This window comes from Homarus americanus, unplaced genomic scaffold (genome assembly GCF_018991925.1).
Source record: "Homarus americanus isolate GMGI-L3 unplaced genomic scaffold, GMGI_Hamer_2.0 scaffold22250, whole genome shotgun sequence".
Taxonomy (NCBI): domain Eukaryota; kingdom Metazoa; phylum Arthropoda; class Malacostraca; order Decapoda; family Nephropidae; genus Homarus; species Homarus americanus.
The window spans coordinates 6,530,883-6,549,975 of NW_024741189.1; the positions used below are offsets into that span (position 1 = coordinate 6,530,883).

At 40.6% G+C, this 19,093-nt stretch overlaps 1 protein-coding gene across 1 annotated transcript; it reads left to right on the forward strand.

Annotated features, from left to right (window-relative positions):
* The first annotated feature begins 3,448 nt into the window (after positions 1–3,448).
* LOC121875691 (troponin C, isotype gamma-like) lies at positions 3,449–14,173 on the forward strand. Its single transcript, XM_042380318.1, has 6 exons — positions 3,449–4,242; positions 9,307–9,334; positions 9,942–10,085; positions 10,880–11,005; positions 11,741–11,872; positions 13,000–14,173. The coding sequence occupies exons 1-6, from the start codon at positions 4,240–4,242 to the stop codon at positions 13,023–13,025; spliced, it is 459 nt and encodes a 152-aa protein (XP_042236252.1). The 5' UTR covers positions 3,449–4,239; the 3' UTR covers positions 13,026–14,173.
* Positions 14,174–19,093: the final 4,920 nt, after the last annotated feature.

Below are 19,093 nucleotides of genomic sequence, written 5' to 3' on the forward strand. Positions count from 1 at the left end.
TAACCATTACCCCGGAATACGATCAGCAAATCGATTAACATTCAGGTCCCCAATTACTGCTGGGTAGACAGAGGCAAATGGCGTAAAGAAACTTGCCCTTAGTTTGATCCTGTCCGGGGATCGAACCCGGGTCCGTTGGCTTGCGAAGCGAGCATGCTGACCATTACAACCACAGGTCGCCCCTACACATACACCCTCCACACCCTTCACCCTCACCACACATACCCCACCACACACTCACACTCCCTTCCCCCGCATACACGCCCCCACACTCACTCATCCCCACACACCACCTCGCTCTCCAAACAATCATGATAGTAGAATAACATCCCCGAACCGGACTACCAACCCATGACGCCTCCAACCTGCACTGGACACGAAGGAGAAGGTAACAAGCACCACCACCACTATCACCAAGCACCACCACCTGCAACAAACATCACAACAACCCCCACCACCTGCAACAAACATCACAACAACCCCCACCACCTGCAACAAACACCACCACCACATGAAACAAGCACTACCACCACGTGTAACAAGCACCACCACCACCTGCAACAAACATCACCACCACCTGCAACAAACACCACCACCACCATCACATGAAACAAACATCACCACTACCTGCAACCAAACACCACCACCACATATAACAAACACCACCACTACCTGCAACAAACGCCACCACCGCTACAAACACCACCACCACCACCTGCAACAAACACCACACCACCACATGCAACACCAAACACACCACCACCACATGCAACAAACACCACCACCACCACCACCACCTGCAACAAACACCACCACACATGTAACAAACACCACCACATGCAACAAACACCACCACTACCTGCAACAAACACCACCACATGCATGCAACAAACACCACCATCACATGTAACAAACACCACCACCACATGTAACAAACACCACCACCACATGTAACAAACACTACCACCACATGTAACAAACACCACCACCACATGCAACAAACGCCACCACCACATGCAACAAAAGCCACCACCACATGCAACAAACACCACCACCACCTGCAACAAACACCACAACCACCACTCACAACCTAACCATCACACAAGGAACCCACTCAGGATGGCTGGTAATGGAAGTAATCAACACTGCTGCCTCTCACCTGTGTTCCGTAAGCCAGGTAACTTACTAATGTTATTGTAACTTATTTGAACACCGTAATTTCTTATCCAATTAACGTGAATGGACTTTCTGTTCGATTCTATGGAGGAAAACTATAGTACTGGAGTCTTACTTTTGTTTTGTTTGTTTAGCTTATGTATATTAAATTATATACACTAAAACAAGAACATAGACTATCGTCACTTAAACCACAGCCAAAATACCAGCTAAGTTTGTTTATATTCTCAGTTAGATCAATTATTTTTTCTCCCTTTAATGTGAACACGTATCATAACGGTAGAGTTTTGTGCAAATTTGGGCGCCATCTTTGTGTAGTCATTTAAATCATTATCACCTATAAGATATTACCCAAAATAGCTTTAAGTTAATACTGATGGTCTGAAAATCTAAATAGAGATTTATGATATGAAAACTATGTTATGCTGAGGACAGTAAATGACCAACGTTTTTTTGTTACTTGTGTTTAATGAGACGTTGGAATGACCTTGTATGAAATGTAGCTTTATTTCCTTTAATGAACTTCAGTGTTGAGTCTGATGATAAAAAAGTAACGTTCACAAGTTCATTAAAAAGAGAGAAATAAAAGTGTTTTTTTTTTCAAGGTAAGAATTCAGTCGTTTGATTAAAGCGAGGAACGAAATGTATTTGAAAAGTAGAAGATTCAGCATTTGGGTTATAAAAAATAGGAACAAATATTTATTTGTATTTGAAAACTTAAATCATTGGGTTAAAACAACTTACTAATACAGTATTTGGTTTACTGTAGAGTTTTAACATTATGTGTAAACCGCTGTTGCTGTTCTGTGTATTGTCCTGTACCCAATAAAAGGGAAATTTTACCCTATGAATATTTGAGAATCTGGATTGTGATTGACTGACATATTTGAAGGCATTGTACAGTTGACCACATACTTCCCTGGACACATGGCAGTATGTGTCATGTACAGTAAGTACTTAAGGATCATTAGGTGAGAGGGATTAGACTTAACGTATTTTCTCATATTTCTTTATGTTAAAGAGTGATTTTTTTGTGATTCCGACATATTATGTGACGAAAAACAACGTTATTACGTTATTGTTATATAAACCAATTACAAATATGACCCATGAAGTAGATGCCAGATATTTCTTACTGTTCAAGGAATTTTGTCTGCAAATGTACATAATAAATGATATCAACATACAGGTTATCATACGTACTGAGAGGAGCTGATGATGATGATGGTGGTGGTTTACTGCTACTTAATCTAATCTAACCAAACCTTATCTAACTCAACCTGGAACAACCTAACCTAATCTAACGCAACCTGACGTAACCTAATCAAACATTAGTGAGCTGGTATGATTATGTATTCATATCCGTGCCGATGCCTGTACCTATCTACCTCAACGTCGCTGTAAAGGAGACAGACAAACAGACAGACAGACAGACAGACAAATGAGCAAACAGACAGACATACGAAAGAATATAAAGGAAGAATAATTAAAATCATTCTAAAATCAAATCATATCAAAGCTCAAACACCCAGAGAGGAGGAACACCAACGACTCGTTGCAATAGAAACTGGCTGTAGGAGGTGACGTCAGACAGCGCTTCTCACCCCTCATCACCTTAATTAACATATACCTGGAGTGTATTTAATCTTAAACAGGTGGTAAGGGCTCGACCACAAGTCCGAAGAACAAGAAAAAACAAATCCTTATTAGATTTTGTTGTGCCATGCTGCACAAAAACAACCGAACAAGACCGTAGGGAACTTTTCTCTTGAATCGACTGTATCGCCTTCGTCAGTTGGTTGGCAGACCGAGTGGGTGGTTTTCTAGGCGTCTGGACCCAGATGTGTCTGAAAGATTCGAACTTTAATCTTATCTTCGTAACTAAATATGACCGACCACGTCTAGTTAGAGTCGAGCCTTATAGCAGTTAATGAAAATTTTAACTTACGATCGTTTCAGAAATTTGTCTTTAATCGGTTGAAACACATTGCATGTCAGTCTATCATCTTGTATCTTGGTTATCTTGAGACAAATTTGTGTAAAAGTAATCTACATATCTATGGTAATCAGCCAGACATTCAATTTCTCAAAAGTCAAGATTTGAGGAGCATATTATTATTAAATTAGGAATGAACTGTAATGAACCATGAACGATTCGTTGTGATAATTTCGCTGTATTGCGCTTAGTGCCATTCATACACCGTCCCCGATATGGAGGACGTAAAAGGTATGGGGAGCGTGTATGTGTATATATATACGCGACGTGTAAGCTTCTGGCTCGATCATAGCCCTTGACCACCTCGCGGAGATCAGACTGTGCTGAACACCTCACGAACAACACTGGATGGAGAACACCTCACGTTGAGCACCTTAAAGAAGATTCCTCGCGAAGAACATCAATTATTAATCAGCCACAGAAGAAAACATTACCGAGGTACATGAAGAAAACGTAACTGTGTGCCTCATATAGAAAACGTAACTCAATATCACACAGAGATTGTCACATTGAACACGACAAAGAAAACGTTAAAAAACGTGATCCACACGAAGAACCCGTGAAAACCAAAGAAAACATTACTCTACAAATCACCAAAAGTTAGTGACAAGGGAAACAACAACATTCTGGAGCCATTAGAAAAAAAATAACAATTAGAATAAAGGAACAGCACAATATTGCGAGGACTGAAAACAAAAAGCAAACCAGGGCAAAACATTCCTGCGTTACAGAACACCGAAGAACAAGTCTCTGAAGCAACAAACACGAGTGAGGTAAAGTCTCAGCCACACCAGGGCCCGTAACGCCACACGCTTCAATATTATAATTGATCCGGTAAGATTTTCGCCGGAGGTGAGCCATCCAAGAGGATAAATTTCGAAAAGAACGAGGAACTACCTGCGGCAGAGAAACAAGGCATCGAGAGGCTACCTGAAGGAGGAGGAGAGAGCCTCTGCAAAGACGCTTGTAGTGCTCTTGAAGGGAGAGAGAAAGGCTTACTCAAGTAGTTATCGATTCCCAGTTGAACTTCCTCTCCTCCTTCTACTTCTTCTCCAGTCACTGAAAGAATGGTAAGTCCTCAACAAGCTTCTATTGTTTGGGAAAGAGCATTTTTTTTTGGGGGGGGGTGGTAGGGTAGTGTTGGCGTGGTCTGGTTGCGTGTGGGGAGTGGAGGAAGTGATGGTGATGCAAGCACAGGGGAGGGAGGGAGAGAGAGAGGGAGAGAGAGAGAGAAACGTTTGATGTGCTCGAGTTTGTTGACTCGGGGGCTAAGAGGAAAGGGTGGGTGGGGGAGGAGAGAGCTTCAGAGTTTGCTTTGTTACGTAGCTTATTGAAGGACTTTGGTATATTGCGTGTTCGGAGGTATTGACTTCGCCAGAGAAGGACAGAGAAGAGAGCCGTGATAGTTGGTGAACGAGTATTTGTTGACCTGGTGACATAGTGAAAGCAGAACATCAACTACCTCAAAGTATAAACAACCACTAAAATCACTATGACGTTGATGATGACTAAGGCGGCGAGAGGAATGTTTACCTTCATATAAATACATCCACTGACATCATAATTCAGTTTACCTTCTACCATCGCCCAGAATAATTTTGGGCACTGGGTTATTGCGCACGGGTGATATTCTACCCCCTTCCTATGCTAACCTCTAATGAGTATTTTATCATGAGAAAAAAGCTTAATGTCTTTAAAGTTGTTAATGTTGAATTCAATCTTAATGTTGAATTCCATCATTAATGGTTAATTAGTTGTCTGTGGTATTATTAAGTTTGTTCAACACGAACAAAGTTGTGCACGATGGTAATTTTAATAGATTTCTTTTGTCTGTGTGCCAGTATGTCTGCCTGTGTGTCTATCTGTGTGCCTGTATGTCTGTGTGTCTGTATGTCTGTCTCCCTTTATCTCTTCCTCTCACTTCACAGCACAATTTTACCTCAACTGATCAAAACTTCACCTGTGGGTGAGCTACCTAAGGAAAGTATGTCATGACATACTGCCAAGCGTCCATCACCAGCGATGATCAAGGCACTCTGAAGTTTAATATCGCGCTTGGGAAAATCTTGAGAGGAGCACGCCCGGCGGCCAGCTATTCAAGGCGACCAGACTTAAGCAAATTGGGGATGAACTTTCCTCTATAATTCTCATCCGAAAACTTGTGTGGTAAAGATTTTCCTGTAGGATGAAAGACCGAAGATCAAATTATAATTTCCTGTGTATAAAAAAACTCTTTAGTATTGGAGAATTAGCTGTGATTAATTCGATTTTCTTTTTCTTTTTTTGAGAATCCTGTTTCACTTTACTGTCAGAGGATATTTTCATATTCCTCATCATAACATTATCTTATTGGAATATGAAGGTTTTATACTCCCATCAAGTCTATGGTGAAAGAAGAAAGATGTTGAATGATTCATCGCGAACTTTGATGATATCGGTAAACAAACGCGTCTCTTCTCCACACAATCTCTTCCTTGTCACATTAAATCAACTTCTTCACGTCATGTGTTAACTTGGAGTCGAATACTGAACGTTTCTTAGAGGAAGTCAACCGGTATATGGGAGTCATTGTGGGATCATAATTCTTATACTATATTTGCCGTCCTTTCTATCTCTTATCTTTACTGAGGTGGTCCGGAGAGGGGGGCCCACGAACTATAAGAATCAGAACCTTTTGTTTTCAGTGAAGCAAGAAGTAATACATTTTCTGTGTACCTGTGTCTCATGCAAGAGGAGAGGTTCATTCACACCGAGGGAGGAAGGGGGGGGGTGGAGAAGGAGAAGAGAGTGGTGGAAGGGGCGTGTCAGGTTACTCCCCCCAGTAAGCTCGCCAGAAGACCTCCTCTTGTAGTTTTAATACCTAAACGTCAATGATATGTCGCAGCAAACATTAGACGACACAAAACTGATTTGTGTTATGTTGGTGATAATACTCTACAAGATGAGTGTTGATGCGGTAAGATAGACCCAATATACAGTTTCGCTTGAAACTTTAGGAGACTAATTTCACTTAAGATTCCCTTCACTACTTAACAAACGTTACAAAAATTGGATTAGATTAGATTAGATTAGATTAGGTTAGGTCAGGTCAGGTTAGGCTAGCACTGATGCTATTCACATGTTTCTAAATGATCGTTCATAATTATCGACAGCTTCAAATTGTCGAAAAATGCTAACACATATATTGAAATTATATATCATAATTATTCCCTAAAATTAATGATACATGAGCAATTAACTTGTTCACCGGGAAACGGAGTCTTATGGTGACGTATGAAACCAATAACTGACAAAACATCTTAGTTGTGTCGTCAAGAATGTTTGGGAGCAGTCTGTCTCCATCATCAGGCAACTACGAAACAAAACAAACACACAAGGCGGAAGCACTCAGTTGTGCAATATACATGTCAGTGGAAGGCATCTGTAAACCTAACATTAAAACTCATTAAACTAAACTGCGTATAATCAGCAAAATAAAATATGATAAAACACGAAATCTATTCATGACATGAACTTTGTGAACATGAACTATCAAGACTGAAGGAAATTTACTTTCGAAACATAAGAGGTATAAGGACGTCTTGTTACTTACTAAGGATGGTTTCTCCTTAACACTCGACAGAGAAACCATTATTAGGGGTTGTGTAGGGTTAGGAGCGGGTGATGACTGTCGACGAGTCCAGGTGTTGGAGTTATCATTGTTAGGCGCACGGCTGGCGCTGAGTGATAGGTTAGTTAGATGTCGGGTTGTTTTAATTCACTTGACTCATGCTCAAAGATGTGTCCATCTTAATTGGTGTTTTCATTTGCCAATATACACTGCGTTACAGCAGTGGCACTGGCATTTATAGACGACAGATGCCTGCAAGTCCTTAGGAATAACATATTTGAGTATAAAGAAACTGCCTAATTATGACTTTAATCTGTAACTGGAGATAAGAGTCACTAAGTAATTTATTTACTTTTTTAGTGCAAAACTGTAGTGAGAGATAAAGATTATCAAAACATATACTGAAGCTTTACTAACAAAAGGTATTTGTTGTGTGGGCTGTCTCAGCTAAGCCATTTTCCAAATTGGACAACTTAGTAATTAACTTTGTACAAGAAGGCTTACTATATATGGAGGTAGAACATGAGATATTAACATTGATCTATCAAGACATTAGGAAAGATAATTTACCATTAGTCTCCCGCTCACACGTGAACACTACGTTAGAGTGCCTGGAATTTGGGTAATCTAAGAATTTATAAGATTGCGCCTGATATATAAAAGGAAGGAAGGTGTCATCTACATACCTACGATAAAATAAGAGCTTGGAACCTAAGGGACAATCATCTAAACACCGTGTATCATAATGCACCAAAAATGCATTAGCCAACGTGAGGTCCAAGGGGCTTCCCATGACAACACCACCAACCTGAGTGAAGGCACGGTTATTGAAAAAAATACACTCTTGTGTTGCTAGTGATAAGAGTTCGTATAATTTCCGTTTTGTGAGCGAATGAACCACTTCACAATCACAATTAGGCCTCCAACACGAGCTTGCCAATAAAAAATCATTAAAATTAAAGTCGAGTATCTCTTTAACAAATCTGCGGGAAACTGACACCGCGAACTGATTTTTAGTGACTGGTGTCATTAATGGAACCAGGAATTTCGAAAGATATAATCAAACGTTCCCACAGCTGACATTATTGGCCTTACAGGACATCTTGCCTTATACTTTGGGCAGGCCCTGTATAGTTCCAGGTTTGGGGCTCGTCAAACAAATGAGAATAGTTGACTTCATTAATTACACTTAACCTGTCTGAGATACCTGTTGATATTCTTTGCTTTGTTCAAAATATTCCAAAGAAATTCACCCTTTATAAGTTTCTTATTAGAGGTGTCAGTAAGGAAACTTGACATCTTGCTGACATACTCCTGTTTATTGATTAAAACCATATCATTACCTTTATCAGGTATCACAACAATAGTCTTGTCCTTAAGACATCATTTTAGATCATTATATACATCCTTTGTCAAGTTGTGGGTAATATTTCTATCCATCGAATGAAATGAGAGAAAATAATAAAGGCTTTGAAGAATTTTTAAATAATTGAAGCTCCTTTTTCAGGACCTAACCTAACTTTACCTAACCCAACCTGCTTTAGGTATAAGTTGACAATCATGTTACGGTAAACGACGTCTTATTATTATCATTGTGTGAAATATGTTTTAAACCTCATTTGTATCATATGCATGAATATTTTGTGGATAATCTGTATACAGTATTCATCCCAGCATCTCTCCGTCCTTTCAGTTCACCACCTCTCCATCACAGAGCCTCACCACCTTACCGTCTCAACATCTTTTCATCCATCTCCCAGACACCTCGTCCCTCTCCCTAACACCAGGGCCTCACTGATCTGGCTCCACGCCCTTGTGTCCCTCCCCTCACCTCCCTACCACTTTTCCTCCTCCCCTTTATCACTCCTCCCGTCTTCACCTATCTCCCTTCCTCCTCCTTCGCCTAATCTTAATATTAGACGACGACTAATCACGATACTGTCATCCTTACACCTAGCCTCCCGCCTTGTCTTAATTTTAGCAAGAGCACATTCATTATGATGTCATCCCTGCCACCCCAGCGACCATGGTGGTGTCATTCCTTCCACCACACCCTAGCGATCATGCTGGTGCCATTCCTGCCACCAGACACCCTAGCGATCATGTTGGTGACATTCCTACCACCACACACCCTAGCGATCATGTTAGTGTCATTTCTACCACCACACACCCTAGCGATCATGTTGGTGTCATTCCTGGCACCACATGACAGACGGTCGAGGGGGATTTTCAGCTTTGCTATTTCTGGAGTGTTACAGTCTCTATACACTCACTCACTCACCCACCCACCCACACACACACCTACACACACACACACACACACACACACACACACACACACAGCAGATAAGTTAATTACTGTCTATTGTTTACTATTGTAAGATACGATAGCTGCACTTCCGACCTTATTTTTCTTTTGAATATTTGTGTTCATTTATTGGTACAGTACATCTGTCTGTATGTCTGTCTGTCTGTCTGTCTGAACATCATACATTTAATTAATCTCAACACCTGTGTCTTTCAGGAGAGCATCGCAGAAGACAAGATGAAAGGTGAGAGAGCGCCAAGAACCCCGTGCCTTAATGTCTTGTTGGAGAGAGTCATTACCTCCACCACCCTCATCCCCAACACGTGCCGCAGAGAGAGATATATAGCCAGAGCGTGACGTCATGTCCTTAAAGGCAGACAACAGTTATTAACCAATCCTAACCTGATTTAAATGTATCCTAGGGTCATAAAGGTTAGGTATTAGTCATGCTGGTCTGTGTTTGTGTTTTTCCCATTTGGAGCATGACGTCACGTACTGCAGCCAACTATAGTCTGGTTGGTGGGGGAAGGAGTAATAACACGATATTCATTTTTTTCGTCATTTGTCTTTTAATTGGTGTGGTGTTCTACATTAAGTAATTTGGTCACTTACAAACAAAAATTTTTGTCTTGCATTTAACACTTTAAATCTGTAATCTGTCTACACTTGTGCATAGAGATGGGTGTATAATAAGGTCCCCGTTATATAATACATGTATCGTATGTTTGAAATTTTTATTTTATATCAGTTTAATTTTCGTATCTCATCCTGTTTAATTTTCTCTATTATATTCATCAAACTGTTTCTATGCATTTATCTCACTTCCTGTTCCCGGGTGCCCATGTGACCAGTGCTGAAGAGGACTTTCACCATGTTTGACCAGGATAGGTCAGGCTTCGTGCCCACCAATAAGATAGTCGCCATCCTCAACACCCTTGACATCAAGTTTACCCACGAGGACGTCACCAAGAGGATCAAGGTCATAGATGCAAACAGTGAGTGTGAAGTGTGAAGGTGCAGAGTCAGCAAGTGTGAAGTGTGAGGGTGCAGTCAGCAAGTGTGAGGTGTGAGGGTGCAGAGTCAGCAAGTGTGAAGTGTGAGGGTGCAGTCAGCAAGTGTGAGGTGTGAGGGTGCAGAGTCAGCAAGTGTGAAGTGTGAGGGTGCAGAGTCAGCAAGTGTGAAGTGTGAGGGTGCAGTCAGCAAGTGTGAGGTGTGAGGGTGCAGAGTCAGCAAGTGTGAAGTGTGAGGGTGCAGAGTCAGCAAGTGTGAAGTGTGAGGGTGCAGAGTCGGCAAGTGTGAAGTGTGAGGGTGCAGAGTCAGCGCGTGTGAAGTGTGTGGGTGCAGAGTCAGCACGTGTGAGAGTGCAGAGTCAGGAAATGTGAGGGTGTGCAGTCAGGAAGTGTGAAGTCTGAGGTTGTAGAGTCAGTAAGTGTGAGGGTCTGCAGTAAGGAAGTGTGTAGTGTGGGGTTGTAGAATCATTAAGTGTGAGGGTGTAGAGTCAGTAAATATGAAGAAAGTGAAATATTATATACAATATTTTCAAATCTAAACTAACATACTTAAAAATAAATCAAGCTTCTACCCGTTACTAACCTATCCTACAGCTCTTCCTGATATAAAATACAATACTGTAAAAAGTAAAATCATAACTAAAAATACAATATATGCATCGATAACTAACAATATATCATACTGTATACATTTAAAAGAGAAAATACAATATAAACATTTAAAACATGCATACACGTTTATAGCTTGTGCTCAAATATGTTCAACATCTCCCCACCAGAGGAAGGAAAGGTCAACTTCGATAATTTCGTCAATATCCTGAGCAAGTATATGGTGGATGATGAGTACGACGATGAGGCCATGTACGGCGAACTTAAGGAGGCCTTCAGACTCTACGATAGGGGAGGTGAGTCATGTAGGTGGCTAAGGTAGGTGGGTGGGTGTAGGTGGATGAGGTAAATGAGTGGTGGTTGGGGTAGGAGACTGGTGGGTGAGTGGGTAGGTGGATGAAGGATGGGGTAAGTCACATAGGTGAGTAAAGGAGGGGAGGTGGTGAATGGGGATAGGAGGTGGTGAATGGGGGTAGGAGGGTGGTGGATGGGGGGTAGGAGGGTGGTGTATTTTTGTTGGGGGTAGAAAACTGGTTGATGGGGTAGGTGGGTGATGGATGGGGTAGTGGATGAGGGATGGGGTAGTGGGTAGTGGGTGGTGGGTGGGGTAGTGGGTGGTGGGTGGGGTAGATGGATGATGGATGACGTAGATGGTGGGGTAGAAGGGAAGTAGTAGAATATGTGTTATTGTAGACTGTCAGTAGTTTCAATGAAGGTGAATGATGGAGGAGAGACAATGAAGTGATTGATAGTCGCACTTTATCAATACATTTTATATCGAACCTCAGATTACCATGACCTTGAATTTAATAAACAATAAAACCTGACAATACAAACATACATGTATATCAGTCACCGCTCAGTGACTACCAAGGAATACCTTTATGTCTGCTTTATGAGGCGATAATATTAATTGTATCTAATCCTATTATATGAAATCACGAATAATTGTTGATGCTATTAATATTATTTGATCTTGTATAATTAATCTCCTCCTCTTATTCCTCCTTCACCTTCGTCACCTTCTTCAGGCAATGGCTACATCACCACCAGCACGCTGAAGGAGATCCTAACGGAACTGGATAACAAACTATCGGACGAAGATCTGGACGGTATCATAGAAGAGATCGACGAGGATGGCTCAGGCACCGTCGACTTTGATGGTGAGTGATTTGGGAGGGGGGAGGGAGGAAAAAGGGTGAAGGCGTCTGATATGATGAGGCACCTGTTGACGGTGTTAGGGTTCTTTATGGGCATGACATATGTAGGGCATGGCTGGGTATGGGGGAGGCAGAGATCTGACGTGGTGACTCATGGGTACAGAGGAGGGAGGAGGAGGGGGGGGGGTGGGACTGGTGGTGGTGCTGTGCGAGATGAGAGAAGATATAAATAGAGGTGAAAATGGATGGTGGTAGATAGAAATAAAAGTGGCAGAATTATTAGAGGTAAAATTAGATGAAGGTGAAAACAGAAGGAAGGAGAAATGGGAGAAGTCTTGCCAAGTGTGTTGGAGGTCGAGTAAGAACATGTGGGGAGAGGAACTAGAACAGGTGCTAGTAGACGGTAGTGTGTGAAAAAGGGACAGACACACAAGTACGAGTATAGTCAGGAAATGAAGTTAAAGATAGGTTAGGGACTGACATCCAGGCCGATGACGTCATATGAACCAGACGTCTCGTGAGGATATTTATGTTTTCCTAGAAGTATTTGTTTGTTTTTAAAACACGTTGTATTGATAATTTGTTGTAGCTGCTGTTTTTGTTGTTGTTGTTGTTCGTTCCCCGTGTTGAAACTGAGTCACGGGATGAGTCTCCGAACAAATTTACCCTGACTGCTTCATCTCATTATGGGTCGATGCTGCTTCATTTTGGGCGGGAGCGAACTTTTGATCCCGACTGTACTTTAGCTCGTTGGGTTATTAAATACCGAACACAAACAAATCTTGGTGTCTTTTATGCGATATTCACATAAAAAATCCTCCTAAAACTAGTAATGTGGATCTATTGACGTAACAATTCCAAAAAGAACTGTGGTTTGTCTCAGCATTCATGATGAAAACTTTTATTCAGGCTACACTTTTTTAATGTATTTCATTCACGAACAATAGTTATTTTACCCCGTTGTTCGAAGTCGTACTTAACCCAAATGTGCAACCACAGCGCCTATGGATATGATGGAAGTTAGAAGACTTATTTTAGCAGTTCAGTCTCGAGAGTTTTGTTCGTGGCAGCATATATGTGGAAATTACTCCTTTACATATTATTCATAAATTATTTGTTTCCCCTGGCAGAATTCATGGAGATGATGACAGGTTAGAGAGATGTGCCTGGAAGTGACCTAATTCGTCTTCAAGATAACTACTAGCTCACCTTCAAGTCGAATCCAAGTCGAACACTGTCTGAGTCTTCAGTCCCTTCTAGGTCTCCTCGTGGTCCTTTTGTCTCGCTTTCTGATCGATTAATTTCCAGGTTACCACGGCCAATCACGTGTTTCTGAGAAGAGAGAAGAACATTGCATTATCAACATTACCAACACCTGTCAATGAAAAGACTGAATAACGTTACGCATCACCAACTCTTCTCTTATAAAACCCACAAAAGCTATACCAAAAAATACAAAACTTTTTTACTTTAACAACTCCTAAACCTTTATAAGTATCTTAAAAATTAGGTAATATGTTGATCGAAGTAGCTTAAATGATTCCTAAGTTACTTGAATGCCAAAATCGAATTACATAATGCTGTTGAGTAATTCTTTCTCAGTGGGTCACCTTGAAACAGCTATTGACACAAGAGAAGAGGAAAAACCCAAGTCGGGTTATATGGAAGTCAGGTCATTCACTTGGGTTAATTATCTCCTAAGAAATTAAGGTTAAAGAAGAATTTTTGACTCGATGTAACCTAAGCTAAGTGGGTGAAAATGATGTTCCAGATGGTTGTAAATGATATCTGAACAGCTGTAAATAATGACCTGGACGGCTGTAAATAATGACCAGGACGGCTGTAAATGAAGACCTGAACAGCTGTAAATGATGGCCTGTGCTATGATGCAGTATTCTCTTGTCTTTCTTTAGCTGCTTCATTTCCCTTATTCACTGTAAGAAAATAACAGCTAATAATTCTGCCTTTTAACTCTTTTTATTTGTTATAATTTGATTAATTTGTTTAGAAAAATAATATACATACAGTATACTGTATATCTTTCGTGATTTTCACCTATTGTTTATGTATATACAGAATATGTAAAAATAAATAATTAAATTTCCTTTTTTGTTACAATTCCTTGTTTTGGTATTTTGTTGATTCGCAGAAATAAACAATGAGTATTTTTCAGTCTTTTCTCTCGATTGGTTATGTTCATTAAAGCACTATTAATGATCTTGTTCTTATGCCCATTTATATTAAATAACTGTGTTGTTGCATTTTGTGTCTTCTTTTAAAGTATAAATAAAGATTGCTAATCAACTTCAATTTTATCTCTTCCTTTTATTATTATCTTACTTTTCCAATTAATTTTACTTTTTCGTAAAACTGTTTACTCCATCTGCAACCTTAAATTACCACTGTTACTCTATCTGTGGTCATAAATTAGCACTGTTACCTCCATCTGTGACCATAAATAAGTTCAGTTATAACCACCCGCCATACTTGATCATTCTTAAGCTTTCATGGTTGTTGTCTGGTGTAAGAACTACCGTAGCAAAGGAGCTTACGGACTCACGGCTATGTAGGAAAATAAACACAGGGAAACACAAGGCAAGATAAAAAACTGACAAATGCAATCCTCCCTCAAAAGTTTTCTTCCCGACTCCTATTTTCTTGAAACAATAATATATATATTCCCGACTCGTGAGGTATTGTTTGTATATAGAAGTCCGCGTGCTACGTGGACTAATATATATATATATATATATATACATATACACATGTACACTGATGTTATTTGTCATATTTAACTAATTTATTACTTAGATAAAACACTTCCTCTGTCTCTCCAAAAGTGTACAATGAATTTCGTTCTCAGTCTCTTTCTTTAGACGTTGAAAAACGACCAAAATACATCATTCATCACGCGACCCTGTTCCTACCTGAGGCGCACCAGGTCTCCCAGGGGTGGTGATCTTAGTCTAGTAAAGAATGTTATTAATCACTGTGAACTCATTTTAGAAGTGTAGGCCTTGTATTGTCTCCCTCTGATCATAACTCGTAGTACTGCTGCTACTACTACTAATATTACTACTACTACTACAAATTATAATAATCTCGTACATAAATTACATATATAGACACATACTTCACTTTATACATACACCGATAGTTATAAGTCCCCATCTGTTCTCCAGTCATCCTCCTCTCACCTTTCTTGCGCTAGTCAGGCCGCATCTCGATTATGCGGTTCAGTTCTGGTGCCCTTATTATAGAATGGATATTAATTCACTAGAGTCGGTGCAGCGAAGAATGACGAAAATGATTCCGGGACTTAGAAACCTTCCATATCAGGATAGGTTAAAGAAACTAAACTTGCATTCCCTAGAAAGACGAAGGGTGCGGGGAGATATGATAGAAGTATTTAAGTGGGTGAAAGGAATCAATAAAGGGGATATAGATAAAGTTCTTATAATATCCGTGCAGGATAGGACTCGGAGCAACGGATTTAAGTTGGATAAGTTTAGGTTTAGGAGGGAGATAGGAAGGAACTAGTTCACAAATAGGGTGGTGGACGAGTGAAACAAGCTTAGCAACTTTGTAGTAAGTGCTGGAACGCTGGAAAGTTTTAAAAGGAGGCTACATAGATTCATGGATGATAGAGAGTGGTAGTAACTCTCGACAGGAGCTGCCATGCACAGGCCAACCGGCCTATTGGAGACTCCTTATTTTCTTATGTTCTTATGTTCTTATCTCAGTTGTGGAGAACGAGTGAACGGGCAGAGCGACACTAACTCTTCTTGGAGTTCCTCACCCATAATAATGTGACACCCAAGTCGGAGCAAAATGTGCCCTTCTCTGTGACTAAGCCCATATAGGTGTGTGTGTGTGTGTGTGTGTGTGTGTGTGTGTATCAGGTAGCTACTGCCATAACAAAACCTCAGGGTCTGATGGAATCCCAGCCGAGTTGTATAAAGCAGGAGGACCTCTGTTTACCCGGATTCTGAAAACAGGATGAGGATCCAGGTACGCTCCCTCCAGGGTGGTGTATCCGAAAAAACGCAAGGAGGAACTGGGCATACTATTACATGTCCAGCTAAACATCAAATTCGCCGCCTCGATTGAAGCAAAGAACTCATTCATAGTCCTTTACCTTGAAGAAAAGGACGTGGATAACATGCTCGCCGCCGATGCTATCAAGATGTTGAAGGGAGAAAACTTCGAAATAGTAAAACCACCACAACTCCGTGACAAGAAATATAGACATAAAAAATGGTAGAAAGGAATGTATTAAAGGAAACTCCAAATTACATAGCAAAGCATATAGAAGAGAAGAACTCCTGGCAGAGTCAAGGAGGTGGTGTTAATGCCCAGGGCCCCTACCATTAGGTTTGCAGAGATTTTCATGGCTCAAAAGGTTTTGGAGAATGGACTCTGCATCTCCTACTACCTAACAAAACAACAAACTGAACAGGAAGAGTTCTACCCAATAACACCGTGTTGTAACTGCTACCAATACACCCATTTATTTTACAAATTGTCCTCAAAAGGATAAGAAGTTCTATTCTGAATGCACAGCAGAGGGCCACACATTCAGAGAATGTAGTAACAAAGACAATCCCAAATGCCTGAACGGCAATGGGGACCACAGTACACTGGCAGCACGTTGCTCCACAAGAAAAGAGATCATTAATAAATTGAAGGAAAAGGAAAGTAAATAATAAAGTAGAAACGGATCCCAACCAAACATATGCAGCATTACCAAAACTGCAAGACACCACTAGCAAAGTCTTGGGAAAAAACACACACACACACACAACCTACCTACCTGAAACTGAGCGAAGGACTACCATTCACAATACTAGCGACTATTATCCACGCACACATCAACAACGTCGCAAAACCAGGATCCTTCGGAAAAATGACCAGGGAAATGTTCGCTGCCAATAATCTGTCAGAGGTGAAACTCCCAGACGACGCCCCTTCAACAGAAATTTTCAAAATTATTACCGAGAGCAGCCTGGAAATTACAGACACTCAGGAGCAAACACCCAAAGCTGTCGGAGAAGAAAACGTGGTGGAATTACATCTCATCAGCCAACCAATCACACCACACCACAAATTATCAGGTAACGCAACTCAGCAGACAGAGAAGCTACAAACCGCCAAAGCTGACCCAACCAAAGGGAAAGCAAGAAGAGAGATCCACACTGGCCATCGTGCCCTCCCATCTTCACCAACCAGAGTGCAGGTAGCAGACCTAGGCGAGGAGATCGCCATCCGTTTCTATCCAGTCAACACACAACCTACAATATCAAATGATAGATTTGTGCACGAGATCAAGGAAGGCACAGTCAAATTCACTTACGAAGATGCCAGGGTAGAAGAAGCCCACATAGAAACGTTGATTAGGGTAGGACTAATAAGCACCAAATATAACAAAATTGAAAGGGTAGCTGTAACAAATTACAAGAAAATTAGAACGGGACTAAAGGAAGAAAGACACAGACACTCGACAGGTGAAACATGAGCCAGCAAACAACCTGCACCCAGTTCCCGGGATCCACGACTGTACAAAACAGATCATTAAAGATAATCCAACAACATCCTTGCCTGGACTCAGGCGAAAAAAACAAAAGTCATAAACGTATACGGTATAATAGACCCAGACATCATTCTTATCAACTCACACGGACGAAACAACAACGAAAAAATCAAAATATTTAATTACGGCGTATACCAAAGAAACATCAACGACGAACTCCATGGCGGGATAACAATAGCAATTAAACGAACGATGCAGTACAAAATAATTGATAGCTTCCAAAGTAACTTCCTAGCAGTAGAAACAAACACCACCAAAGGACCAATAACAATAGGAACATCTTACCTATCAATCAGAAGACCAATATTCCCGACAGGAGACCTCCTAAAATTAACCAGATAAAACAGCCCGGCATACTTCTTAGGCGGTTTAAATGATCGACACACAACCCTTAGACACCACAACAGAAATCCAGCTGGAGCCATTATGCGTAACTTAATTGAACAAGGTAGCATTACACACCTCGGCCCAGACTTCCAAACATTTATAACACCGGGAAACTCGGAGAAACCCGACATAATTCTGAATAACAAATACCACCATTTACACACACACACATAAAACCTGGAACCACAAGCACCAGTGACCACCTACCCATAATAGTAACGTTCTCTACATCGCCAATACATTAATGGTTTTAAATAAGTTCTGGAACTCTTTAAGTGGCAGGGCTTAATGTAAACACTTCTTGCTGTTTTTCCTTTATTGGCAAAGCAAATATATTCACAGCAACAGTGTGAGAATATATTGTAAATTCTCTCTAGGGAAATGTTATGAATACACTTTAAGAAAACACTTGAGTGGCGTGCTCTCCCTTGATCAAGTGGTAAAGAGGTGGTCCTCACCTCTGAGCGTGAGAAAGGAGAGAGCATCAAGCAGTGGTTTGATTAATCAGATGACCTGCGTTCGACCTCGGAGGTAGTTACAAGCTCAGCCGTGAATAATTAATCATCAACAACTGAGTCATTGTTGAATAACTTGGTGAACAAGTTAGTGTTATTCATTTGGGTGAATATTTATATAAAGAAAATGTGTTGTTACAAATAGAGCAAACAGGGAAAAATTTTAAACAGCCCTCAACACCGAAGACACAATACTACTCCACAACAAAAACACAAACGAAATCGATATTGCCTTAGAAACATGCTGTACAAAAATCACAACAGCTATGAAAACAACATCCCCAAAACAACATATCATTCAAACCAGATTCACCGACCTACACGAATTTACAAGAACGCACTGCTGGAGCCTATACACCCCAGTATTATATAGAATCCTCAAAGAGGAATTGCAAGAAAGGTACAAAATAAAATACAATAAAAATTGGAATCAACTGATTACCAACACACAAGCAGACTACAAAGATCAAAAAGCTTTCTGGACCAAAGTAAGAAATCTGATGGGAACCAACTCAGCAGAAAACAGCTACCTTAGAGACAACAACGGCAAAAAGATCTCAGAACCAAAACTCAAAGAACCAATATTTAGATCATTTTGGAGCGGCATTTACCAAATCACGGATGAGGACAACAAACTTCGGTTGAGAAACAGAACAGATGGTGAAAACACACCTCAACCAAAACAAAAAATGGCAACACTACAGGACAATCAACTTCAACACGTTGGACATC